Here is a 27155-nt window from a genome sequence, read left to right as displayed (position 1 = left end):
TGGCACTTAGACCCCTTTCACACTGGGGCGGTTTGCAGGCGGTATTGCGCTAAAAATACCACCTGCAAATCGCCCCTAAACAGCCTCCGCTGTTTGTTCAGTGTGAAAGCCTGAGGGTGGGTCCGCGCTGGCAGGACGGTGAAAAAAGTCCTGCAAACCGCTTCTTTGGAGCGGTGAAGGAGCGGTGTATTCACCGCTCCTAAACCGCTCCTGCCCATTGAAATCAATGGGACAGCGCGGCTATACCACGGCAATACTGCGGCTATAGCCGCGCTGTACGAGTGATTTTAACCCTTTTTCGGCCGCCAGCAGGGGTTAAAACCGCACCGCTAGCGGCCGAATACAGCTGCAAGAACAACGGTACAGCAGCGCCCAGTGTGAAAGGGGCCTTAGGAGCAGTTAGGTGTTTTTTTTTTCCGCAGCCCCTGAACTCTCCTCTATGTTATCTTATTAGTACATGTACACAGGGTCGTTTATAGTCCTTTCTAGGCAGTTGAGTTTAGAAGCATTTATGGAAAGCAGATAAATCGTGTTTAGGATGGTAGTTTACTGGCACTTCAAACATCAAATGGTTGTAACTGCTTGTAAACTTGTGTAAAAGCTGTAACCCAAGTTTATGCATGTTTTTGTTTATAAGCGTTTTTAAAGAGGAACATGTAAGATATGGGAAAAACACACTTTTCACCACATGCTGTTGCCTGCAGGGGGGGGGCAGACAGACAGAGAGACACAGACATGGAGAGTAACAGACAGACACAAAGAGAGAGAGACAGACAGAGAGAGAGGCAGACACAGACAGAGAAAAACAAACAGACACAGACAAAGAGAGAGAGACAGACAGAGAGAGGCAGACACAGACAGAGACACAGACAGCGAGAGACAGACAGACAGAAAGAGACAGAGAGACAGACAGGCAGAGACATACAGACAGACATAGTGACAGACAAGCAGAGAGAGACAAAGAGAGAGAGACAGACAGGCAGAGACATACAGACAGACATAGAGACAGACAAGCAGAGAGAGACAAAGAGAGAGAGAGACAGACAGGCAGAGACATACAGACAGACATAGAGACAGACAGGCAGAGAGAGGCAGACACAGACAGAGACACAGACAGCGAGAGACAGACAGACAGAAAGAGACAGACAGACAGATAGGCAGAGACATACAGACAGACATAGAGACAGACAAGCAGAGAGAGACAAAGAGAGAGAGAGAGACAGAGAGAAACAGACAGAGACAGACAGAGAGAGAGAGAGACAGAAAGAGAGAGAGAGAGACAGACAGGCAGAGACATACAGACAGACATAGAGACAGACAGGCAGAGAGAGACAAAGAGAAAGACAGAGAGACAGAGAGAAACAGACAGAGACAGACATACAGAGAGAGCGAGAGACATTGAGAGAGAGAGACAGAGAAAGAGAGAGATAGACAGACAGACAGGGACAGACAGAGAGACAGATAGACAGACAAGAACAGACAGAGAGAGTCAGAGAGACAGACAGAGAGAGATAATCCATAGTTAAAGCACACTGCTCTCTCTTCTATCACAGAATGGCTGAAATAGTTAATAATGTACTTTTTCTCATGCAATGTGGGCATTTTGGAGGGTCTCCTGAAGTTATCTGTAAAAAATGCTTCTAACCCCAAATAACTGCTGCTAAACTCACATAAACTCAGTATGTAAAAGCTATAAAATGGCAGTTTTTCACTGTCGGTTATCAGCTGTCAGTTTCCTGCTTTCAGAAGAGGTTTTCAACCGCCCTGTATACATGAGGCCTAATAAGGTCTGCTTTTTAAAACCTGTGCTGTAAAACTTCCTTTGCTTTAGCCTGATGTACACTAAGCTGATCCAAACATCCAAAAAAGTTAATTATCAGCTGTGAAAAACTTTATTCAATTTTTTTTTAATATCCATAAGGCTCGGTGTATGTGAGAGACAGCAATGAACCTATAATAAAGAGAAGATAATGCTTTTCTACAGAATCAATAAATCAATGAATTAGAATTGTAAAATAAGGTTGTATGTGTAGTGTGGTTCCATAAATTTTAAAATATTAAAAAAAAAAACACAGGAGAGGATGTTGACTTAAAATTTTAGAAACCACAGTGGGCATAGAATAAAAAATAAAGTTGCTGCGTCTAGCAGAGACACACTGATGGTTCTATTTTAAGACCATTAGGGCTCATGCACACAGGAAGTTTTTACAGCTGCTGTTAGGGGCGTTTGATGTTTTTTTCAACTGCCTCTAAAAGCCCCTCCTATGTTAGCCTATGTGTCCATGCACACATAAACTGTCAGAGGCATTTGCAGGCATAAGCGTTTAGGGGCAGTAGAAAAAACGACAGCCTGTGCTTCCAGGAGCAGTAAAAACGAGCTGTAAAAACTAAAAACGCCAAAAAACACGACAAGCTCCATTTAGCCTCGTTTGACGTTTTGTAGTGAAAAAACGCCCAAAACTGCTAACGCCAAAAAACGCAGGAAAACAAGTACTAACGCTAATGTAAAAACGCAGCTGAACAAGAAAAAACTGTCCTTTCTAGCGTTGGCGTTTTTAAAACGTCCTGTGTGCATGAGCCCTAAAGTGCACAGGGGTGAAACCAATTGTCGAATACTTACAGTGGGTGGGGAGCAGAAATGTTAAGTATATGAAGTATATAAACACCTTTTTACAAGTGACTTATTTTGGAAAAGTGATCCTGTAGTAACTGGTTCACTTTAAAGCAGTATTAAACCCAAGAGCAAATATTTATTATATTGCAGCTTACCAATTCTTAAATGTGATGGCTGTATTAGTTTAGTTTTTTAAGCTTTATTGGCCAGGATGTCAGGACAAGTTTTTTATAATTTAAATTACGTTTTTTTATACAGAGTTTGCAACTGGAAGTGTCTTTATTTCTTTGAGTTTAGTTTAAATCCTGATATCAATTTGAGTTTGCATTTAGACAAATTTGGTAGCTATGTTTGTGGACTAGTCAGCATAAGCAGCATATCTTCTTTAAACAAAGAGATCCTAACCTTCCTCTGTTTAAAGCAGACTCTCACTATGTCCAAAGTGGACCACATTGTTACATATAGTTACATAGTAGGTGAGGTTGAAAAAAGACACAAGTCCATCAAGTCCAACCTATGTGTGTGATTATGTGTCAGTATTACATTATATATCCCTGTATGTTGCGGTCATTCAGGTGCTTATCTAATAGTTCCTTGAAGCTATCGCTGAGACCACCGCCTGTGGAAGGGAATTCCACATTCTTGCTGCTCTTAAAGAACCCTCTACGTAGTTCAAGGTTAAACCTCTTTTCTTCTAATTTTAATGAATGGCCGCGAGTCTTGTTAAACTCTCTTCTGCGAAAAAGTTTTATTTCTTTTGTAGGGTCACCAGTACGGTATTTGTATATCGAAATCATATCCCCTCTCAAGCGTCTCTTCTCCAGAGAGAATAAGTTCAGTGCTCGCAACCTTTCCTCATAACTAAGATCCTCCAGACCCTTTATTAGCTTTGTTGCCCTTCTTTGTACTCGCTCCATTTCCAGTACATCCTTCCTGAGGACTGGTGCCCAGAACTGAACAGCATACTCCAGGTGCGGCCGGACCAGAGTCTTGTAGAGTGGGAGAATTATCGTTTTATCTCTGGAGTTGATCCCCTTTTTAATGCATGCCAATATTCTGTTTGCTTTGTTAGCAGCAGCTTGGCATTGCATGCCATTGCTGAGCCTATCATCTACTAGGACCCCCAGGTCCTTTTCCATCCTAGATTCCCCCAGAGGTTCTCCCCCCAGTGTATAGATTGCATTCATATTTTTGCCACCCAAATGCATTATTTTACATTTTTCTACATTGAACCTCATTTGCCATGTAGTTGCCCACCCCATTAAATTGTTCAGATCTTTTTGCAAGGTTTCCACTTCCTGCGGAGAAGTTATTGCCCTGCTTAACTTAGTATCGTCTGCAAATACAGAGATTGAACTGTTTATCCCATCCTCCAGGTTGTTTATGAACAAATTAAATAGGATTGGTCCCAGCACAGAACCCTGGGGAACCCCACTACCCACCCCTGACCATTCCGAGTACTCCCCATTTATCACCACCCTCTGAACTCGCCCTTGTAGCCAGTTTTCAATCAATGTACTCACCCTATGGTCCATGCCAACGGACCTTATTTTGTACAGTAAACGTTTATGGGGAACTGTGTCAAATGCTTTTGCAAAATCCAGATACACCACGTCTACGGGCCTTCCTTTATCTAGATGGCAACTCACCTCCTCATAGAAGGTTAGTAGATTGGTTTGGCAAGAACGATTCTTCATGAATCCATGCTGATTACTGCTAATGATACCGTTCTTATTACTAAAATCTTGTATATAGTCCTTTATCATCCCCTCCAAGAGTTTACATACTATTGATGTTAGGCAAACTGGTCTGTAATTCCCAGGGATGTATTTTGGGCCCTTTTTAAATATTGGTGCTACATTGGCTTTTCTCCAATCAGCTGGTACCATTCCAATCAGTAGACTGTCTGTAAAAATTAGGAACAACGGTCTGGCAATCACTTGACTGAGTTCCCTAAGTACCCTCGGATGCAAGCCATCTGGTCCCGGTGATTTATTAATGTTAAGTTTCTCAAGTCTAATTTTAATTCTGTCCTCTGTTAACCATGGAGGTGCTTCCTGTGTTGTGTCATGAGGATAAACACTGCAGTTTTGGTTACTGAAGCCCCCCCGATTCACTTGTGAAGACTGAGGAGAAGAATAAATTCAATACCTTCGCCATCTCCCCATCCTTTGTAACCAGATGTCCTTCCTCATTCTTTATGGGGCCAATATGGTCCGTCCTCCCTTTTTTACTGTTTACATACTTCAAGAATTTCTTGGGATTTTTTTTTGCTCTCCTACGCTATGTGTCTTTCATGTTCTATCTTAGCCGTCCTAATTGCACCCTTACATTTCTTGTTGCATTCTTTATAAAGTCTGAATGCTGATGATGATCCCTCAACCTTGTATATTTTGAAGGCCTTCTCCTTTGCTTTTATATGCATTTTTACATTGGAGTTAAGCCATCCAGGGCTTTTGTTCGCTCTTTTAAATTTATTACCCAATGGGATACATTGGCTAATGCCCTTATTTAATATGTTCTTAAAGCAAATCCATCTCTCCTCTGTATTCTTTGTTCCTAATATTTTATCCCAATTTATGCCTTTTAGCAAGGTTTGTAGTTTAGGGAAGTTGACTCTTTTGAAATTCAGTGTCTTTGTATTCCCTTTATGTTTCCTATTTGTGTGATTTATACTGAAACTAATTGACCTGTGATCGCTGTTACCTAAATTGCCCCGTATTTCCAAATCCGTGATCAGGTCTGTATTGTTGGTAATCAGTAGATCCAGTAATGTTTTATTTCTAGTTGGTGCGTCTACCATCTGACCCATAAAATTGTCCTGCAAGACATTAAGGAACTGGCGAGCCTTAAATGAATGAGCGGTTCCCTCCGCCCAGTCTATGTCTGGATAATTAAAATCCCCCATTATGATAACACTTCCCATCCTTGCTGCTAATCCAAATTGTGATAGGAGATCTGTCTCCACTTCCTCCCTCAGGTTAGGGGGCCTATAGCATACTCCCAGTATTATTTTCCCATTAGCTTCATCCCTTTGGAGCTCTACCCATAAGGATTCCACCTCCTCCCTAGCTCCCTCAGTGATGTCATCTCTCACATTCACTTGTACATTATTCTTGATATATAGGCATACCCCTCCCCCTTTTTTACCCTCTCTATCCATGCGGTAAAGGGTATACCCTTGAATGCTTGCCAGCCAATCATGAGAGCTGTTGATCCAGGTCTCTGAAATTCCCACAAAATTGTACTTATCAAATGGTCAATACTTAGAGAATATAAGAGTAAAAAATAGCTATCATTATCTTGTGCTGCTGCTTATTTAAAATAATGTAGTAGACACAAAAGGAAGTTTGTCAGCCATCACAGGATTTTCGGTATAAAATATGTAGTGCTCTAGAGAAGGCCCTTGAAAACCTATGGACCAGGTAAAGGCATAGAAGGCACTGGAAAACCTTTTTTAGTGTCCAGACTGAGGCTCAATTCACATCTATGCATGTTGCTTTTGAGCGTTTCTGCAGTGCTTTTTGCTGTGCTTTCTGCATTTTTTACTGCGTTTTTACTGCGATTTTGCTGTGATTTGCGTTTTTATGCTTTCTTTTTTGGGGGGGGGGGTTTGTTGTTTGGCCAATTTAAAAACACAAAATGCACTACATGCTTTTCTGCAGCTTCCCCATTGAAATCTATTGAACCAAAAAAAGCACTGTTTTGCGTTTTTTTTTAAACGCAGAGGCACAAAAATGCATTGACATGAACATGTTCCATAGAAGCCCATGTTAAAAAAATGTCCTGCATTTCTGCAAAAAGAATGAAAAAACGCATTGGTGTGAATGGAGCCCTAGAACAAGAGTAGACCTTTAGAAGCATGTAACATCACTGGGTATCTGTGCTTCTCAATGCTAGAAGTTGGCTGATCTACTGTTGCCCATCCAAAACTAGAATATCATTCTGAGTGAAGCTAGTCCTTAAATGAAATATAAGATTTTTCACAATGAAATAAATCATATTTAACCAACTTACTTTTCTTTGCAGAATTGTGGCTGCTGTTTTTCTCAAACCAATCATTTCCCTGAAGACTGGGCCTCCAGTATTGGCTTTCCACTTTACTTCTTTGTATCTGCAATGCATGTTATCTGTTAGATATTTTATTTCAGGTACATATATATAGTGCTATCAATTTACACGGCACTTTACATATATATTGTACATTAACATCAGCCCCTGCCCTCAAGGAGCTTACAATCTAAGGTCCCTAACTCACATACATACACATACTAGGGCCAAGTTAGACAGGAGCCAATGAACCCACCAGCATGTCTTTGGGGTGAGTGAGGAAACCAGAATACCCAGAGGAAACCCACACCCAAACCCAAGGTAGTGTCTTGGTTGAGATTTGAACCAGCAACCCTAGTTCTGCCAGGCAGATGTGCTAGCCACTTAGCCACTGTGCTGCCCAGATATCAGTTGCATACCAACTTAATATCTCTAAGGCAACAAGAATAAAGAGATGCTCATGGTTCTGAGGGACAGGAAGCCCTTCTTATTTTCAGACATCATGCATATTTTATCTTCCCTTTTGACCTACTTTGCCACTTAGCTTTTCTCTTAGCATAACCACCTCTCAGGACTGTCCTAATGCATAGGCACCCCTGGGCACTGCCTAGGGACCCCAGGTGCATGGAGGCCCCATGATAGTCTTTTTTTTTTTTTTTTTTTTTATCCACTTCAGCAAAAGTTTTCCGAGAGACATTATTTCAACTTTATGTGTCAAACGTTATCTCTTCTCCTTTTTCACATCATTGTGGATTGTTTCCGTCACATCTTTATTATTTTTCCCTTCTAGGATATTCTTAAATAATTTTAAAAACCGACGACAAAACGCCTTCTATAATTATAAACCCTATTATTATCTTAATCTCTCTCAGTCCCTCTTATTTCCCCCCGCCCCCCCTCCCCCTCGCCCCCCCCTCCCCCTCCCCTGTGTCTGGTCCGTTCCTTTATGTTGTTTATTTATCCACTTGGCTCTGCACCTATTCTTTCTTTTATCCTATCTAAATAAATATCCGAGACTTTGTAGTTTTTCCAACTTTCCCATCTACTATTATCCCCTTTCTCTCCTCCTTCCATTTTGTAGTGATAATCTATTTCCTTTAGCCAGTTTCTAATGTCTGGTTTTCCACTTTTTAGCCAATTCTTGGGAATTAAGGCCTTGGCCGCATTCAGGAGGTTAGGTATTATTGATTTTCTATATTGTTTCTTAGGTTTATTGTAGATATAGAAGAGGCAAGTCCAAATATTTTGTTCTATTTCTTCTCCAGTTATTTCTTTTATGTTATTTAACACTTCCTTCCAGTACTCCATTATTATTGGGCATTCCCACCATATGTGTGTGATCGTTGCTATTTGGCCACATTTTCTCCAACACAAGGAGGTTCTATCTTGATGGAATCTGTGTATTCTTACTGGGGTCATATACCATCTTGATACTAGTTTATAATTCATTTCTATGGTCTTCATGTCCCAAGCCTTATTATATCCCATTTCTATCATTTTTTCCACTTTTTGGTTATCTATTTTTAAATTCATTTCTTTTTCCCATTGATTTATATATTCTGGTCTTTCTTGTGCTTCCAAATCTGTCAGTATACTATAAATTTTTGATGTTCCGTTTTTTAATGGTGTTTCATTGCTACATAGCTTTTCCAGTGCAGTTAATTTTGTTTCATCTCTCAGTGGGTGTGGTATTGTGCTTACTAGGTGCCTTAGTTGAATATACTTCCATTCATTCATCTTCCATCCATTCCTTTCCTCTATTTCTACTCGTGTTCTTATTTTACCATTTCTAGTGATATCTTTCAGTTGTGGGTTACCTATTCCTTGGATTTCAAATATTTCCCTCCCAGGGGTGAAGAGATTCGATCCTGTGAGTGCTAATAGTGGTGAATTATATTTCCATTCATTCTTTAAGTGGATGGTGTCCCAAATTTTAAATACATTTTTTGTTATTTCGTGCGTGTCGGTGTCCAATATTCTATATTTCCGTGGAATCCAAATATTCTTATGTAGTGTGGCTCCACTTATTGTGTTTTCCATTTCCACCCATTTTTTTTCATTTTTCTCATTTGTCCACTCTAACATTCGTGTTAAAACTATGGCTTTATAGTACCTACTTATATCTGGAGCGGCAAGACCTCCATGCTCCTTTTTCCTTGTGATCAGCGTGTAATTAATTCTTGTTTTTTTATTAAGCCATATGTATTTTAGCAGGATTGTTTTAATTATTTTAAAAAAGCTCTGCGGGATTTTTACTGGTAACATCTGTAATCTGTAGTTTATTTTAGGTAATATCGTCATCTTAAACATATTTATTCTTCCAATCCATGAAAGTGGCTGTATCCTTAACTTTTTCATTTCTTCTTTGACCTCATTGATCAGTGGAATAAAGTTTGCCTGATAAATTTTTTCGACTCTAGGAGTTATTTTAATTCCAAGGTAATTTAGTTCTTTTACCCAAGTGAATGGGAATTCTTTTTGTAAAAACTGAACTTCCTTTTTCTCTAGACCTATGTTTAATATTTCCGTTTTTATTGGATTAATTTTGAAGTTTGACAGTTCTCCGTATTTTTTAATTTCTTTCAGTATGTTTGGGAGTGACACTCTTGGGTTGGATACGTACATCAAGATGTCGTCCGCGTAAGCAGCGATCTTATGTTCTTTTCCTCCTAGTTTCGCTCCTTCTACCTCTTTGTTATTGCGGAGTGTTGCTAATAGTGGTTCTAAAGCCAATACATATAATAGTGGAGACAGTGGACAGCCTTGCCGTGTTCCATTCTGCATCTTAATTTTTGGAGAGAGTCTACCGTTTACTTTTACGACTGCTGTCGGGCCATTATACAAATTTGTTATTCACTTCATCATTTTTGTCCCGATACCCAAATGCCGCAATGTATCCATCATGAAACCCCAGTCTACCCTGTCAAATGCTTTTTCTGCATCCAATGACAGGAATAGAACTGGGGTCTCATTCTGCACCTTCTTGTGCAACATCAATAATGATTTTAGGCTGTTGTCCCGCCCCTCTCTCCCCGGGACAAAACCAGTTTGGTCCGGGTTGATCCACAGTGGGATTAGTTTTTTTATCCTAGTGGCCAGGATCTTGGAGTACAGCTTCGTATCGGCGTTCAATAGGGCTATTGGCCTGTAGCTTGAGCAGTTAACTTTGTCTTTCCCTTCTTTTGGTAGTATTGTAATATGAGCTAATAACGATTCACTTCTTATTTCTTCATCTTCCCCTAAGGAATTCATATATTCTAATAGTTTTGGAGTCAGCTGTTCTTCAAATTTTTTATAGTATTTGACCGTAAACCCGTCTGGTCCTGGGCTTTTTCCTACGGGAGTTTCCTTTAATGCCAGTTTTACCTCTTCATGCGTAATATTTTTTTCCAATTCTTCTAGTTGGTCTATTTTTAGTTTTGGTAAGTTTGCTTTTTTTAAATATTCTTGTATCTTCTTTGTTCTTGTATTCGCTTCTTTCCAACTTTCCTGTCCTTTTATTGCATAAAGGGAGCTAAAGTATTTTTGAAATGTTATCGCTATATCTGTAGTTTTATTTACCACTTCTCCTTTTTCATTTTTGATCTTCTCAATGTAATTCAAAGACTTCTTTTTTTTTACCAAATTTGCTAGGTATTTTCCTGGTTTATTACCCCATTTATATTTTTCTTGTACTACTCTGTTGTAGTCCTTCCTTTCTTCTTGTTCCATCCAGTCTTTTAATTGCTCTCTCTTTTGAGATAGTAGGCCGAAGATTTTGTTGTTTACTTGATTTTTATGTTTTCGTTCCAATTCATAAATTTCTTTAATTATTTGTTGCATGTTTGTTTTCCTTTCCTGTTTTTTTCTTGCCCCTATGGCTATTAACTTGCCCCTAATAACAGATTTATGCGCCTCCCATATTGTTGCTTTTGATACCTCTGGTGTATCGTTTTCCTCAAAATATCTTTTAATTTCTTCTATGATGCTTTTTTCGGTCTCACTGTCTTCTAATAAAGTTTCGTTGATTCTCCATGGACCCCTTTCAAGGACTTCTCCTTTTATTTTCATTCTCAAGGTTACTGGGCTGTGATCTGAGGCGGTTATTATGCCTATTGTTGTTTCTTCTATTTCTTCCAAGTTTCTATGTTCGACCATGATGTAATCCAATCTGGAGTAAATTTTGTGTACTGTTGAGTAGAATGTGTAGTCCTTTGTGCTGGGGTGCTGAATTCTCCAAGGGTCTATTAGTTGCTGTTCATATAATGTTCTTTTTAATTTCTTTAGTTGATTTACCTCTTTGTCCCTTACTCTTGAGGTACTGTCCATTTTATTATCCATGCTGAAGTTGAAGTCTCCAGCTAGTATTAATTTTCCTTGCTTGAATTCCATTAGTATTTTAATTATATCTATCAAATATTTTTTAGGGTTCTTATTAGGACAGTAGACATTGGCCAATGTATATTTTACCCCGTGTATAGTTCCTGTAATAAAAAGATATCGACCCTCCGGGTCTATTTTCCTTTGATCTATTAGAAAACGTACATTTTTCCCTATACCGATGGCTACTCCTTTGGCCCTTCTTATTGGCGAGTCTCCTTGATACCATGTTGGTATGTTTCTTGAATAAATTTTGGCATTTGAGTTTTGGGTTATATGCGTCTCCTGTAGGAAAATTATTTCTGCTTTACTTTTTTCTAGTTCTCGGAGAATGATGTTTCTCTTCCCTGGGAAATTTAGTCCTCGGACATTGTAAGAGATTATTTTTATGCTGTTTACGTTTTCCATTCTTGTGCCTTTTCTTCCCCGCCCGTCCTCCGGCCCTCCCCCCCCACGCGGCCCCCCTAGGTGACCGGATGGAGGGGACACCCAGCGGACGCACGGGGTCTCCTCATCTCTTGTCTCAAAATAGGTGCGCCTATGTAACCACTCATGTGACTCAGACCTTTCCCTCCCCACCCTCCTTCCCTCCCCCCACCCTCCCCCTCCCTTTTTTCTGATATGGGTTTTTTACCCCCATATTCTCTAGAGCTGAGAGCGTTTTACTTTGTTTTGTGGGGCACGCTCTGCCCCCTCTGCTCTATTTATTGTGAGGCGGAGCTCTGTAAGACACCCTATTCCCCCCCTGCCTAAGCACTAATAGGGCGACCCCCTGTCCACTCCGTGAGTCCCTGTTTCCCTCTCCCTGCATTTTTGTTGTGTTTTACCAATCCTTTCACTTTCCTTTTTTCCCATCCCATCAACCCCAGCCCCCCCCCCCTTTCCACTCTAAGGCCCCTTGCACCGTTGTGTGGTATTTTCTCAGATATTAATTTCCTCGAGAGTCCACATCTTGATGTCTGATCCTTGAATTTACTTGCCACTGCAGGTCATCTCCTGCCGTTATTCGCTCCTGACTATTTGCGTATTTTTCCAGTTCTGGGGAGGGGATTTCTAGTTTGTTGCAAAAGTCCGGAATCTCCTCCACATGTCTTAGCCTCGCACTTATTCCGTTTTTCCTTGCTATTAGACATGCTGGAAAACCCCAGTTGTATTGAATTTATTGCTCCCGGAGGATTTCTAATAATGGCTTTAGTATCCGTCGTCTTTTCAACGTTTCTTGAGATAAATCTTGAAATATTTGTAATTTACCTCCCGCAAACTCTATTTGTGTTTTCCTCTTTAGGTTTATCCAGATCCGTTTTTTTTCTTCCCATTTTTCAAAGCGTACGATTACATCTCTAGGTGTTTCCCTTGCGAACCTTTGAGGTTTTTTTACTCGAAAGACACTTTCTATTCCTATTGTGTTAGTTGTTTCCTTTCCCAAGATTTGGTTGAAGAGATTGTTCATTTTTTCTATTAGATTTTCTGCTTGTTCTGTTTCCGGTAACCCACGTATTCTCAAGTTTTTCTTTTTATCTCTATTTTCTTGCTCTTCTATTTTATATGATTGTTCCTGTTGTTCCCGTTTTAATTTCTTTATTTCGTCTTCCAGTTCCTTTATGTTTTTTTGATGTAGGTCTACTTTGATCTCTACTTCTTCCACTCTGTTTAACATATATCCCATATCTTTATGGAGTGTTGACATCTCTGCTTTTAGGGAATTCTCTAGTGCCGCGAACATTTTTTCCATATCCTGTTTTGTTGGCAACTGTGGCCCTTGTTGTCCTTCCTCGTTTCCTCTGTCTTCCTCTCCCATTTCTGGCTCCATTCTGGGTTCTGAGAGGTGGCTGGTTTCTGTTTGTACTTTATACTGGCCTTTTTTATCCTTGTTGTCCTTCTCTTTTGTATCTATTTGTCTGCCCTTTGAACCCACTTGTTTCTCTCCTTCTCCGATTCCTTGCTGTATATACCTGTTCATAGGGCCTGGACTTGGGCCTAGGCTGGTCCTAGGTGATTTCGGTATTGCTCCCGCACTTCTTGTTGTTTTCCCCTTCATGTTTGTTTCTATGGCTGGATTTATAAGATCTTCGAAGCTGCCTTCCAGAATACCCCTTGATTGGGGTCTCTTAATGATGAAAAAATCTCCCAGCCTTCTTAAATTGACTTATTTTTACTAATATTTCTTTTGTTCCGTTCTCATACCCGGCATCCTCCCCACAATCCAATAATAGAAATAATTAATGAGATATGAGTAGTCCCCGTTTTCCAGAAGTTATGTTACTACCTTAAGTACATTAAGCATTCCTTGGTGCTGTTCAATTGTTTAAACCATAGTATTAAGTCCCCATGCACACGGACGTCTCCACAGCTGCTTTTCTGAGCCCTTTCTGCAGCTCAAAAAGGCCTGTCTATGTCAGTCCATGGCCTCACGCCCACCTAGGCGTCTCTGAGCCGCAAGTGGCATAGGCGTTCCTAAGCTGCAAAAAAAAAAACGCTCAAAAACGCTATTGCAAAAAATGCTGAAAAAAGCTGAAAAAAGTTAAAAAAAGTCACTGCAAAGACACCGGCGTCTTCACAGCGCTTTTCTAACAGCCCGTGTGCATGAGGGCCCAGGTGCTCAGCAAAATAATTCAAATGTTTTAGCGATGTAATGCAATCTAATTCAAGTATTCAGCAAGATGATTTATATATTCAGCAGTATAGTTCCAGTATGAGCTTATATGTTCCACATTTTTGTTACTATGAAATTTCTTCTTATTCTATAGTTTGTACTATCAAGCCTATAGTTAGTACCATTTGCAAAAAACAAAAACAAAAACAAAAAAAAAAAAAAAAAATTCACAAGAAAGGGAGATACTGCAGCAGCAGCAGCAGCAGCAAGCAGGTGGGGACTGGGAGACAACTCTTCCGTTGGCTTGTCTTTCTTTCACCTTCTCCTTCTCTTCTCCCCTGTCCCCCCCCCCCCCTGTTTTTATTGTTTTTCTTAGCTCACTTGATTCTACTTTTTCAGCTCTTTCGCCTTCATTTACTTTCATTTACTTTCACTTTTTATTCCATTTATTTCATTTTATTTCAATGTGATCTTTCCCTTTCCCTTTCTTTTGTTCTATTACTTTTCCTTTGCTTGTTCACTTCAAGACAATTGCAATAGAAAAGAGCCAAAAGAGGAGAAAAAAAAAAAAAAAAACCACTCAAAAACGCTCAAAAACGCTATTGCAAAAACGCTGAAAAAAGTTAAAAAAAAAAGTCACTGCAAAGACACTGGCGCTTTCACAACGTTCTCCCAACAGCCTGTGTGCATGAGGGCCCAGGTGCTCAGCAAAATAATTCAAATGTTTTAGCGATATAATGCAATCTAATTCTAGTATTCAGCAAGATGATTTATATATTCAGCAGTATAGTTCCAGTATGAGCTTATATGTTCCACATTTTGTTACTATGAAATTTCTTCTTATTCTATAGTTTGTACTATCGAGCCTATAGTTAATACCATTTGCAAAAAACAAAAACAAAAAAAGACAAGAAAAAAAAAAAAAAAAAATCACAAGAAAGGGAGATACTGCAGCAGCAGCAAGCAGGTGGGGGCTGGGAGACAACTCTTCCGCTGACTTGTCTCTCTTTCACCTTCTCCTTCTCCCCTGTTTCCCCCCCCTGTTTTTATTGTTTTTCTTAGCTCACTTGATTCTACTTTTTCAGCTCTTTCGCCTTCATTTACTTTCATTTACTTTCGCTTTTCATTCCATTTTATTTCATTTTATTTCAATGTGTTCTTTCCCTTTCCCTTTCTTTTGTTCTATTACTTTTCCTTTGCCTGTTCACTTTAAGACAATTGCAATAGAAAAAAGCCAAAAGAGGGAAAAAAAAAAAAAATACGGTACTTATCTTTTAGTTGTTGTTGAAGTTGGGACAAAAAGGGACGCTCACTACTGCTTGTTGCTGCTCTCTGATGCTGCGAACGTTCAGGTGCTGTCTCTGATGTTATCAAACTGCCCAGGTCTGTCTGACCCGCTGAAGTCTCAGCTGTTCTCTGCTCTCAGCTCTTCAGTGTCCACTGCCGCTGCTCCTTGCTCCACTCACCCACCTTCCTGGCTCTCTCCTCCGAAATTCCCCGGTGCATTTCAGCTGGTTCCTCCGCTCTCCGCGGCCGGCAACACCGCTGGGGACTTGAAACAGCCCCCAGCAGCGCACCGTTTTCCCTGCTGCCGTCGCTTCCGAAGCGCTCCGATCTCCGCGGTTTTCCAGTTCTCCTAACCCCCCGTCCTCGATGAGCCTTCTAGCCCATCCGACTCCGGAGGGGTGGGGGGGGGGGATGCAGTCAGACGCAGGTACAAACTTCCTCTGGCTTACACCACAAGACAGCTCAGTGAGTGATGAGCAGGGGGGGCGGGGAGGGAAGCTACCTACACCTTCTCATCAGGCCGATCATTCCTCTCAGCTGCAGGGAGAGGGTTCTCAGGATCCTCACGCCGTGCACAGAGCCATTACCAGGCTCCTCCCTCCCGCCTCCCCATGATAGTCTTACATTACATCATACTTGCCAACTGTCCCAGATTTGCCAGGGCAGTCACGGTTTTTACTAAGCTGTCCCAGGATGTCCCAGATGGTGCCGAGCAGTGTCCTAGAACCTGTACTGTGCCCTCCTGACCCCCTGAACACCTGTACTGTGGCCTTCTTATTTATGGAATGTTTTCTTTATTGAAAGTACTATAAATATATGTCTAACTCTTGAGAGTTGGTGTGTAAATTGGAGCCGGCTGGTAGAGGCCCAGTGCGTTGCTTTGCCCAGGGGCCCATGATGCTATTACGATGGCCCTACCACCTCTCTATTGTTTAAGCTGAGCATCACCATGGTTATCCTGTCTCCTTACATCTGTCAATCCATAACTGTCCTATTCCAAAATCATTTACCTGTGTCATATACTACTGGAGGATGAAATGAAAGAAGATGAGGGGAGGGTTATGGCAGGAAAGAAGGAGATACCAATCTGAAAAGCAAACACTGAAATATACAGTTCCAACAAAAAAATTATATAGAAATCTAAATAGCAGAAATGTGGCAAGCAAAAATTGAGGAGAGGGAAACAGCCCAAATAAAATAAAATAAAGCTCCTAGAACATATTACTTGTGCACACTACTTTCTAAGCCAGTGTTTCTAATTTTTAGAGCCTCTTTGGATTGGTGCAAGGCAAATGTGGTGCCTCTATTTAAACAGAATTAATGTCCTAACCCAGAAACTATAGACCTGCTAGAAGAAACATTTTTTTTCATTTACTTCCCAATTGAACACAGCTTCACGTCATTCATGAACATTCACTTTGCAACGTAAACCTTCACTTTGCAGTTTAGTTTTGGGTCCTGGTTTGGCTTTCTCATAGGCCAACACTTGGTATTCCAGACATGAATTAAGATACTCTTCTGCAATCCCAACCCCTGGCCAAAAGAATACATTCTTTTTAAACAGTAAGGTTTTTTAATGACCTAGTTACATAGTAGGCAAGGTTGAAAAAAGACACAAGTCCATCAAGTCCAACCTATGTGTGTGATTTTATGTCAGTATTACATTGCATATCCCTATATGTTGTGATCGTTCAGGTGCTTATCTAATAGTTTTTTTGAAATTATCGATGCTCCCTGCTAATACCACTGCCTGTGGAAGAGAAGAAGAGAATTCCACATCCTTACCACTCTTATGCCCTGTACACATGATTGGACTTTCCGACAACAAGCTCACATCCAACATTTGTTGTCGGAAAGTCTGATCGTGTGTACGCGGCATAACAGTGAAGAACCCTCTACACAGTTTGAGATTAGATCGCTTTTCTTCTCATTTTAATGAATGGGCGCGTGTCTTATTAAATTCCTTTTTTGTGGAAGAGTTTTATCCCTATTGCGGGGTCACCAGTACGGTATTTCTACATTGAAATCATATACCCTCTTAAGCGTCTCTTCTCCAGAGAGAATAAGTTCAGTGCTCATAACCTTTTCTCATAACTAATGTCCTCCAGTCCCTTTATTAGTTTTGTTGCCCTTCTCTGGACTCTTCCGTTCCAGCACATCCTTCCCGAGGACTGATACCCAGAACTGGATGGCATACTCCAGGTGCGGCTGGACCATAGTCTTGTAGAGTGGGAGAATTATTGTTTTATCTCTGGAGTTAATCCCCTTTTTAATGCATGCCAATATTCTATTTGCTTTGCTTGCAGCAGCTTGGCATTGCATGCCATTGCTGAGCCTGTCATCTACTAGGACCCCCAGGTCCTTTTCCATCCTAGATTCCCCCAGAGGTCCCCCCCCAGTGAGTAGATTGCAGTCATATTTTTGCCACCCAAATGCATTATTTTACATTTTTCTACATTAAACCTCATTTGCCATGTAGTTGCCCACCCCATTAATTTGTTCTTCTTGCAAGGTTTTCACATCCTGCGGAGAAGTTATTACCCTGCTTAGCTTAGTATTGTCCACAAATACAGAGATTGAGCTGTTTATCCCATCCTCCAGGTCGTTTATGAATAAATTAAATAGGATTGGTCCCAGGACAGAACCCTGGGGAGGCCACCACTTTCCACCCCGGACCATTCCGAGTACTCTCCATGTATCACTACCCTCTGAACTTACCCTTGCAGCCAGTTTTCAATCCATGTACACACCCTATAGTCCATGCCAACGGACCTTATTTTGTATAGTAAACGTTTATGGGGAACTGTATCAAATGCTTTTTGCAAAATCCAGATCTACCGACCTTTCTTTATCTAGATGGCAGCTCACCTCCTCATAGAAGGTTAATAGATTTGGCAAGAACGATTCTTCATGAATCCATGCTGATTACTGCTAATGATACCATTGTCATTACTAAACTCTTGTATATAGTCCCTTATCATCCCCTCCAAGAGCTTGCATACAATTGATGTTAGGCTAACTGGTCTGTAATTCCCAGGGATGTATCTTGGCCCTTTTTTAAATATTGGTGCTACATTGGCTTTTCTCCAATCAGCTGGTACCATTCCAGTCAGTAGACTGTTCGTAAAAATTAGGAACAATGGTCTGGCAATTACTTGACCGAGTTCCTTAAGGACCCTTGGGTGCAAGCCATCTGGTCCTGGTGACTTATGTTACGTTTTTCAAATCTATTTCTAATTCTGTCCTTCTTTTAGCCATGAGGGTGCTTCCTGTGACGTGTCATGAGGATAAACATTGCAGTTTTGGTTACTGAAGCCTCCCGATTCCCTCGTGAAGACTGAGAAGAATAATTTCAATATCTTTGCCATCTCTCCATCCTTATTAACCAGATTCCCTTCATCATTCTTTAGGGGATCAATATGATCTGACCTCCCTTTCTTACTATTTATGTACTTAAAGAATTTCTTGGGATTTTTTTTACTCTCCTCCACTATGTGCCTTTCATGTTTTATCTTAGTCGCCCTGATTGCTCCCTTACATTTCTTGTTGCATTCTTTGTAAAGTTGGAATGCTGATGATGATCCTTCAGCCTTGTATTTTTTGAGGGCCTTCTCCTTTGCTTTTATATGCATACTTGCGTTGGAGTTAATCAGACTTTATCAGTACAAATGCAAATAAAATAACAAAAGGCCTACAAAATAACGATGGTCTACAAAAAAATACAAATGAATGAACATGAATGAACTTACTATTGGATCAAGATCTTTCTACATCTGCACAATATATTTGGTGATTGGATTCCTCCCACTCTTCAATTTCATTTTTGAACTTTTCAGCGCCGCAATAATTTTTATGCATGTGACTTTTTGTTTGGTATCTACGAACTTTGCTGGCCGCTCGCTTTTTTCAGTTCAGCGCAAATTTTTACTTGTTTTATGCTACTATTGGATCAAGACCCGCATGCAAGTGTTTCTAATTTCCCCACTACTATCAACATTTCCTCCTTTTCCAGTCTCTGCATTATCAACCTGGGAGCCCATTAAGGCAGAGAAATCTTATGACACTACCGAGGGGGACAAGGGCTCATAACACAGAGTTAGTGTTATGTAAAAAAAAGGGGAGCTTTTCAATTCAAAAGGGTGCACATAAAGCTTACACCATGAATTGGAACATAATGCTGCTCAGACCCAAAGGAATGGAATGTGCCTGCTCATACCCCAACTACCTGAGATTGCAAGATAATTGAGATCCTTATAGGATACATATGCAATTACAGTTAGGTCCATAAATATTGGGACATCAACACAATTCTAATCTTTTTGGCTCTATACACCACCACAATAGATTTGAAATGAAATGAACAAGATGTGCTTTAACTGCAGACTTTCAGCTTTAATTTGAGGGTATTTACATCCAAATCACATAAACGGTGTAAGAATTACAACAGTTTGTATATGTGCCTCCCACTTTTTAAGGGACCAAAAGTAATGGGACAATTGGCTGCTCAGCTGTTCCATGGCCAGGTGTGTGTTATTCCTTCATTATCCCATTTACAAGGAGCAGATAAAAGGTCCAGAGTTAATTTCAAGTGTGCTATTTGCATTTGGAATCTGTTGCTGTCAACTCTCAATATGAGATCCAAAGAGCTGTCACTATCAGTGAAGCAAGCCATCATTAGGCTGAAAAATCAAAACTTATCGGCAGATATGGTTACATACTTAATGCGAGAATCTGCAGTACAGTATCAGCATGTGTTGTCCACCAGAGGGTACATGGTATCAAATATTAGTAGTAAGAGTAACAGTATACAACAATACATAAACCATAAGGCTGCTTTCACACCGAAGCGTAGGCGGTAAAGCGCCGCTATTTTTATCGGCGCTTTACTGTAGTTTTTGCAGAGGTTTTCGGCCGCTAGCGGGACGCTTTTAACCCCCACTAGCAGCCGAAAAAGGGTTAAAATGACCCGCAAAGCACCACTGCAGCGGCGTTTTGCTGGCGGTTCGGCGGCGCTGCCCATTCATTTCAATGGACAGGGGTGCTTTAGGAGCGACACCGCTCCTTCACCGCTCTAAAGATGCTGCTTGCAGGAGTTTTTTTAACGTCCTGCCAGCGCATCTCCTCAGTGTGAAAGCACTCGGGCTTTCACACTGAGACTTCAGGGGAGCCGTTTTTCAGGCGCTTTACAGGTGTTATTTTTAGCCCAAAAGCTGCCTGAAAAACGTCTCAGTGTGAAAGGGGTCTAACACAGTAAAGAGAATCCAATAAGTGTTGTTTTAACAAAAATTGAGTAGGCAGGGGTCACGACGTATCTTACAGGGGAAAATGTCCAGGGGAGGTCCAAAAGGGAGTATGAGGGATAGGGGAAAGGTGGAAAGGGGGTGGAAGGGGTAGGGTACCAAGGAAGGAAGGGGGGAGAGGAGAGGAAGGGGATAAGGGCCAAGGGTAGGGAGTGATAAGTATGGAGGGGGGGTGTAGAGGAGGGGGTGTGTAAAGGGAGGATAAGGGGGGGGGCGGTGGGAGTACAAGCCAATCTGCCATTTAGCTGTTTGACAAAATGTGCAAATCTTGGAGATGGAACAACTTTGTAATTGACCCTTGCTCTGATACAGGTGATACTGTGCTTTTGTCTAGATTAGCGGTTGGATGGTAGGATTCTTTTGTCTATATTTATGTGCTTAATAATGTATACTTTTTATACTATGAAACTGATAATATAAGCAAATATTTAAACACTAGCTGTTTGGTGTGTTAACTTTTATTTACTTTCAGAGGGAGTGGTGATCCCTTAGATTAGGGGATATTTGAAGAAGGACACCCATACAATGGTACTCAGTTGAAGGAAGGCCCCCTTACACTTGTTCCCATCAGTGGCAAGAATCTGTTGTTGCAAATGGGAAGAATGCCCTGTTACACTGAGGATCAGTGACCAGAATGTGCCTTATATTGTTGAACAGTGGAAAGAATGTCACCCTTACAGGCAGGTAAAAAGAATAATGGAGTCAGTGGCTACTTACTTAAAGCGGGGGTCCACCTTTCTATCGTTTTTTTTTTTTTTAGTTCATTCACAAACTTTTCTTCTCAGCATTACATACTCACATATTGTGTGTAATATGTCCGCCTGTGTCAGATTTCGTCAGAAAGAATAACTTATATTATTCACTGCAGGCGGTTTCCATCTTCATTGTGGGCATTTGAAGCCCACAAGCATTTATTTCCTGGATGTGGTGAATGCTGTGCTCCCAGCATTCACCGCTCGTTCCCGCACATGCTCAGTGGCATCCTGGGAAGCCTGAGACTAGCTCCCAGGAGTCTGGGAGAGGCTAGAAACACGCCTACTCCCATGGGAGGAAAACCAGGAAGTGCAAAGAAGAATAGAAAAATAAAAGGTAATTACGGCGATTTAAATTTTTTTAAACGGCATGTCAGCATCTAGGCAAGGAAGAGAATACATACAGATATTGTTCAAAATTTGGGTGGAACCCCGCTTTAAGAGAGAAGAGGAAGGGCTTCACTGGTCCCACACAATTGACTCTGTGGAATAATTCTGATGCAAGAACTATGCAAGCACCATGAGGTGGAAGATCAATCCATCAGCTGCTCAAGAAACCCCTAACAACCTATGGAAACCTGGTTGAAAAGGCTGGTACACACTATCTAGGACTAAATTTCTATTTAAAACAGTTTTTCTCTCATCTTTCCTTCAGCTCTCTTTAGCAGTGGCCAAATTCAGTGTGTTTACAGAGGATGTAAATACACAGCTTCTAGGTTGGATATTCCTGTGTATGAATATCCTGTTTATCAGTAAAACAGATAGCACCTGATTTTTTTGTAAGCAGGCTGAAGACAAGTATAAATAAATGATAAGTAATTAAAGCATACTTAAACTTTATGGTGGCTGTAGACATGAAATGATTTCTTTCCAATACAGTTACATCAAAGAAAGAAAAACATATCTATAAGGATTTCTTAAAGTATAACTAAAAGCAAAGAGAGAGAGGAGAGAGAGGAGTGAGAGAAAAGAGGAGAGAGAGAGAGAGAGAGAGAGAGAGAGAGGTTCTTCCTGCACTGTGGACATTTGGGAGGGTCTACTGTGGTTATCTGTAAAAAACACTTCTGAGTGCAAACGCTCATAAATGCCGCTAAACGCAGCATGTAAAAGTGGCGAAATGGACGTTTTTCAAGCTTGCTTACAAGCTATCAAGTTCCAGCGTTCCAAATTTTGGGTTGTCCCCAAAAAAGTAATAGAGGAGAAATCTTCCAATGGGAATACTAGTTCTGGTGACTTGGGGGTCCCAAGTGATTACTTTAATTTGCAGGGATATCCTCTCACTTCATGTTGGGCGATAGGACAAGAAGTGAAGGGAAATCTTAGAAATGGGACACAGATGGTAAAAAAAAATCTGACAGGGGTTATAACCCTCCCTGGCTCTATCCAAAAAATAAAATAAAAATAAAAACTGTTTTTGGGCAACCATCTGGATGTTTTTTTTTTTTTTTCACAATTATCACAGTTGTTCTCCAGAGATATGGCTATTACCAAGGTTGTCTTTGCCCTGAATACATGAGTGCTTTGCAAAAAAAAGCAGTTAGAAATGTTGACTTACTTTGCTTTGTAAATTTTTAATCTGCAGATTTTGCTTGTCCAGTTTATATTGCTGGAATTTAATCTTTTCCAAAAGTTCACTCATTCTTTTGCTCTGGATTTCCATTTGTGACTGAAATAGAGCAAATAGTGTAACAGTTAAACATTTCTGCTTTTTGAAATGAACATTTTTACCTTCGTCTGAAAATGTGAGGATTGACAAAAAGAATGTCCGTGATATAATGTGCCTTAAACTATTGATGAAAAGATGTTTTCTTAATACTTAATATTCATCTACATCTACGCATGTCTCCAATGGCTGAGATTTTTCTTTGTACAAGACAGTTTAGAAAAAGTTATAATTTGATTAATTACTAATATTTCATTTTGAGGAAAATAGGGACCAACTTCACATATAATAATCTTCCTTTAAAGAAAACTGAAACTGAAACAATTATTTACATTTCATTGCTGACCTCCTTCCGAAAATCCCACTTACTTTGCTGTTTCTAGCTTCAATACTTTCACGTAAGTCACGTAACAGGCATGTAGGAAGCTGAGTCAAATGGAAGCCAGAAATCCCCATCCACTTGTAAATGATCTTATCTCTCTCTAATACTGTAAGTCGGTGTACTTGTTTTTGGATAAGAAATTATTTCAAAGCAATCTGGATGCAGCATATATGAAAGATGCAGTCCGTGGATTACATTTTACAAAATTTAGGCAGCTTTTTGTTAGAATAGGTAATATTTAGTAATAAATCACAATATTTTTAGCTTTGTCTAAACAGGCAAAATCTGGATTACCTGAGCCTATTACTGTTTTCTTGATACATGAACTCTAGCAACTATATTAATACACTCTAAATAGTAAGAGACATATTGATACATGTGTCCAAATGGGTTGATGCTGTTTACTTCAGTCACCCACTGACTTCTCAAAATAATGCAGGGGAGATCTCACCCAAAGATCCTCACACTCTCTCAATTATAAAAAACCTAACTTGGCTTTGTGCTGATCACCTATACCACCCAGCAGTTGTGTCCTGTAATGCAGGGCGCAGGGGCGCCATCCCCCCTATTCATGCACTCGGCCCCCTAATCTACCTGTGGGGCACGGGACGCATGGATTACAATGGGGGTTTTTTCTTTTTTGAAAAAGCACATGATTGGAGCCAGAGGCTCTAATAGGCTTCAAAAAAGAGTGCGCCCCAAGCACACCCACTTGAGTGACAATAGTGAATGAATATTTGCTATTGTCACACTGATTTTCCTCCCGGCCAATCAGGAAGCAGGTCCTGACACCCGTCATCCGATTGGCCGAAAGGAGAGGCGATCCGATTGGCCACCTAGGAGGAGGGAGGAGACGCACAGAGGAGAGGAGGGATGAGATACATGACGTGATGCAGAGGAGGGTGAGACGCAGGGGAAGCCGCCGCCCAGAGCCGCCGCGACCTAGATGGGGTAAGTGCAGGGTCGTTGACCGACCAACTGGGGAGGGTGCGTCTAACCTTGGTGAAGACAACTTGTCCAGTCCATTCCAAGGGCTGCCATTAAAAATCATTTGGCCCTGTACAGCCTGCCTGACAGGGCCCCTCTTCCCCAGTGTCTTTCCACACACTTCCCATACATCTCCCATCTTCCCTGCACCCGCTGCATTCCCTCTTATACCCCACTCTGCATCTCCTAATCCTCCACCACCCCCTATTTTCCCAATACCCTGAAACTCTGCACCCTCTGCAGGCCCCCACTACCCCATATTCTGCACTCCTTAAATCTCCCATTACCTCAGATTCTGCACCCTACACTGCTCCACATTCTGCATCCCCTATTACACCTTACTTTGTACTCCCTGCACCCCCCCCCACCACTATCCCAACACTCTGCATCCCCTACACTTTGTACACTCCTGTATCTCCAATTTCCCATCACTCTGCATCCCCTAGATCTCCCACTACTCTACATTCTGCATCCCTTGCATCTTCCACTTCCCTACATTCTGCACCCCCTGCATCTTCCACCCCTCCAATAACCAGCCTCTCTTGCATACGTCCCCCCAATGTTCCTTTAAAGAAAAATTCATACACACCTGCTACCTGTGCTGCACTCCATACAATACACTCATAGATGCTGACACAGGGTCCACCTCTTGAGATTCCCCCACAATCATCAAGAATAGTTGGTGCAAACCTACAGGGAGGGTTTCCTTAAGAACTATTTTCGCATAGAGTAAAGACGGGCTGTAATGCCACCTGTAACCAGTGGTGGCTGGTGGGGTTTTTTTGGGGGGCAGCAGACAACCTACCCAGGCCACCGGTGGAGCGGCACTAACACAACTGCCATCATTAATCCCGCCCCCCCCCTGCGGCGCGGCACTAACACACCCTCACCATCACCACCACCCACTGTCCTTACCCTGGATACAGGCAGTGAGAGCAGCGGTCGGAACAGATCCAGCCATCTTCCGGTGTGGCGGGCTAGGGGAAAACTGTTCCGGTGTCCTCTCCTGGAGCAGCTTCCGCGCTGCATCTCCTCCCTGCTCCTCACGGTGCTAGGCATCCAATATGATCGCCTAACCTTTTTGCCAATTGGGAAACGGGTTTCATACCTGTTTCCCGATTGGCCAGGAGGAGGATCAGTGTTGCAACAGCGAATATTCATTCGCCGTTGCAACACACCTGGGTGGGCTCAGGACACATTCTCTGCGACCCGAGCCCGCCCTATTTTGAAGCCTATTAGAGCCTCTGGCTCTAATCAGGTGCTTCAAAAAAAAAAACCTTGCCACTGTAATTCATGTGCCTGGTGCCCCAAAAGGGGCCAGGCACATGAATAGGGGGCGGCCGTGGATAGATTCATGCTATGCATGAATCTAGCCACTGCATATAGGAGGATTGCAAGAAGAGAGGGGGCGGCGCCCGAGCGCCCCTATTGGACAGGCCACCACTGCCTGTGACCCATTGGGGAGATTTCCCTTTGCTTTCTGTCCTATAGCCAAAACGGTAAGTGAGAGAAAACCCCTCCAAAGTGAGGGAATCCCTGGCTGTAACCAGAACAAGTGTTCACATTGGAAGATTTCTCCTCTATCCCTGTTCTGGTGACAACCCCAAATTTGGAATTTTCTTTCACTTTTACTCTCAGAGATAATGATAAACAGAAACAGAACAAATAAAGAGAGTGAATCTCCCTAACAGGGGCACAGGCAACAATAAAAACAGACAGGTGTTCTAATCTCTCTCCGCTCTACCAAAAAAAAAAAGAAAAGGAAAAAAAAAAAAAGTACCCACACTACTTATGAAACAAGTTATGCATAGAAAGAGGCTATATTCTGTATATAATAATGGGGTGTTTTTTTTATGTAATGTTGCATGTCCACTTATTAGATTCCTGTACCTATGAAGAAAAATATGAAAGAAATTATTTAAAGCTTACTTGAATGCTCTGAACATCTTCCTTGGCGCTAATATTGTCATTGTTGCTTGGTTCAAAATGCCGGAGCTTTTCTTCAATGTTCTGCAGCCTACTGTCCAGGACCTCTCTGTCCTTACTGACCCCTTGCAGCTTCTCTCGGAGGAGTAGAGTTAGGTCCTGCAATTGTTTATCTCTTTGCTCCAGTTTCTGCATCCTGTCCTTCAGCACATCTGCACTGTCTCTGACTTCTTTGGCATTATTGAGGAGTGCTGCCATAGAAACATTGTGTTGGTTTAACTTGCCTGTGATCTCCCTCAAATTAATTTTAGTTTTATCCACGTGCTCTTTCAAGCCATGTCCTAGCTGGAGTAATCCATGGGCAATCACATTCATTTCATCCCAGGAGGCATATTGATTTTTTTTTTCCGGGGAGAGACCCCAGCTCTCAACACCGCTTAACGAAATGAGCAACATTAAAATTGAAAAAAGCTTCATTGCGGTGCTGCTTTTGGATCCTGTCTCAATTAAACAAATAGTTCTGCATCAAGTAGTTTTCCTATTGTGTATGTAGAACTTCTTTCTTCAGTCCTCAGTGGTTAACTGCCAAACACATCTGAACTCTTCTCTCGCCTCAGCTCTGTCTGGTTATAAACCAAATGACTCTTTGTAGCTGTCTGGAGGAGGAACACTCCTCACTGTGTAGGCTGGAAACGTGATTGGGGGCTGGTCTCAACCCTTTTGCTACAAAGATGCTGTAAAATCCTTGCACCTCTGGTGGCGAGGCTTATTTTTACAATTTTGTATTTACAAAATTGTGTATTCTACATAGACCATAGAACTCCACAAATCCTACACTTGTTTTCAATAATTCAGTTGCTGATTCTATGTTATTGTGCAACCCACTGCATATCTGTAAACTAAGAAAAATGAAAAATGTCAAGGGGAAAACATCTATCTTATAGCCAACAACTTTTAACTACGGTATGTAAATCAGATAAAAAAAAAAAATTATATTTATAGTGTTCTGCAGATTTGATTACAGTGAGCATTTTTACATGTTACTGCCATGAGAAATATATCAATTTGTATTAAAAATGCCAATCAAGTATATATTCTAATCTCAAAAAGTACCTTCTTATTGCTCTCAGCCTCCTCCAAATCTCCAAATTCTGTGATCTGACTTTCTTTTAGGGGGTGACTACATTCATTCTCCATGGTCCCACTGTATGGAGGAACGTATCCACCCCCACTTGCTCACTC

General features: G+C 41.2%; 1 protein-coding gene across 1 annotated transcript in view; it reads right to left on the bottom strand.

Annotated features, from left to right (window-relative positions):
* Positions 1–26617, bottom strand: part of ANGPTL4 (angiopoietin like 4) — a 55868-nt gene extending 29251 nt beyond the window's left edge. The window contains exons 1-3 of the mRNA XM_073595003.1: positions 25917–26617; positions 22511–22621; positions 6632–6728 (exon numbers count right to left, since the gene is read on the bottom strand). Of these exons, the coding sequence (XP_073451104.1) occupies positions 6632–6728; positions 22511–22621; positions 25917–26390 (682 nt within the window). The 5' untranslated portion in view covers positions 26391–26617. The remainder of the gene's footprint in view (positions 1–6631; positions 6729–22510; positions 22622–25916) is intronic.
* Between the last annotated feature and the right edge of the window lie 538 nt (positions 26618–27155).

This window comes from Aquarana catesbeiana, linkage group LG01, assembly GCF_042186555.1.
Source record: "Aquarana catesbeiana isolate 2022-GZ linkage group LG01, ASM4218655v1, whole genome shotgun sequence".
NCBI lineage: Eukaryota > Metazoa > Chordata > Amphibia > Anura > Ranidae > Aquarana > Aquarana catesbeiana.
The sequence above is the reverse complement of the archived record's forward strand: the minus strand, read 5'-3'. Positions and strand labels throughout refer to the sequence as shown.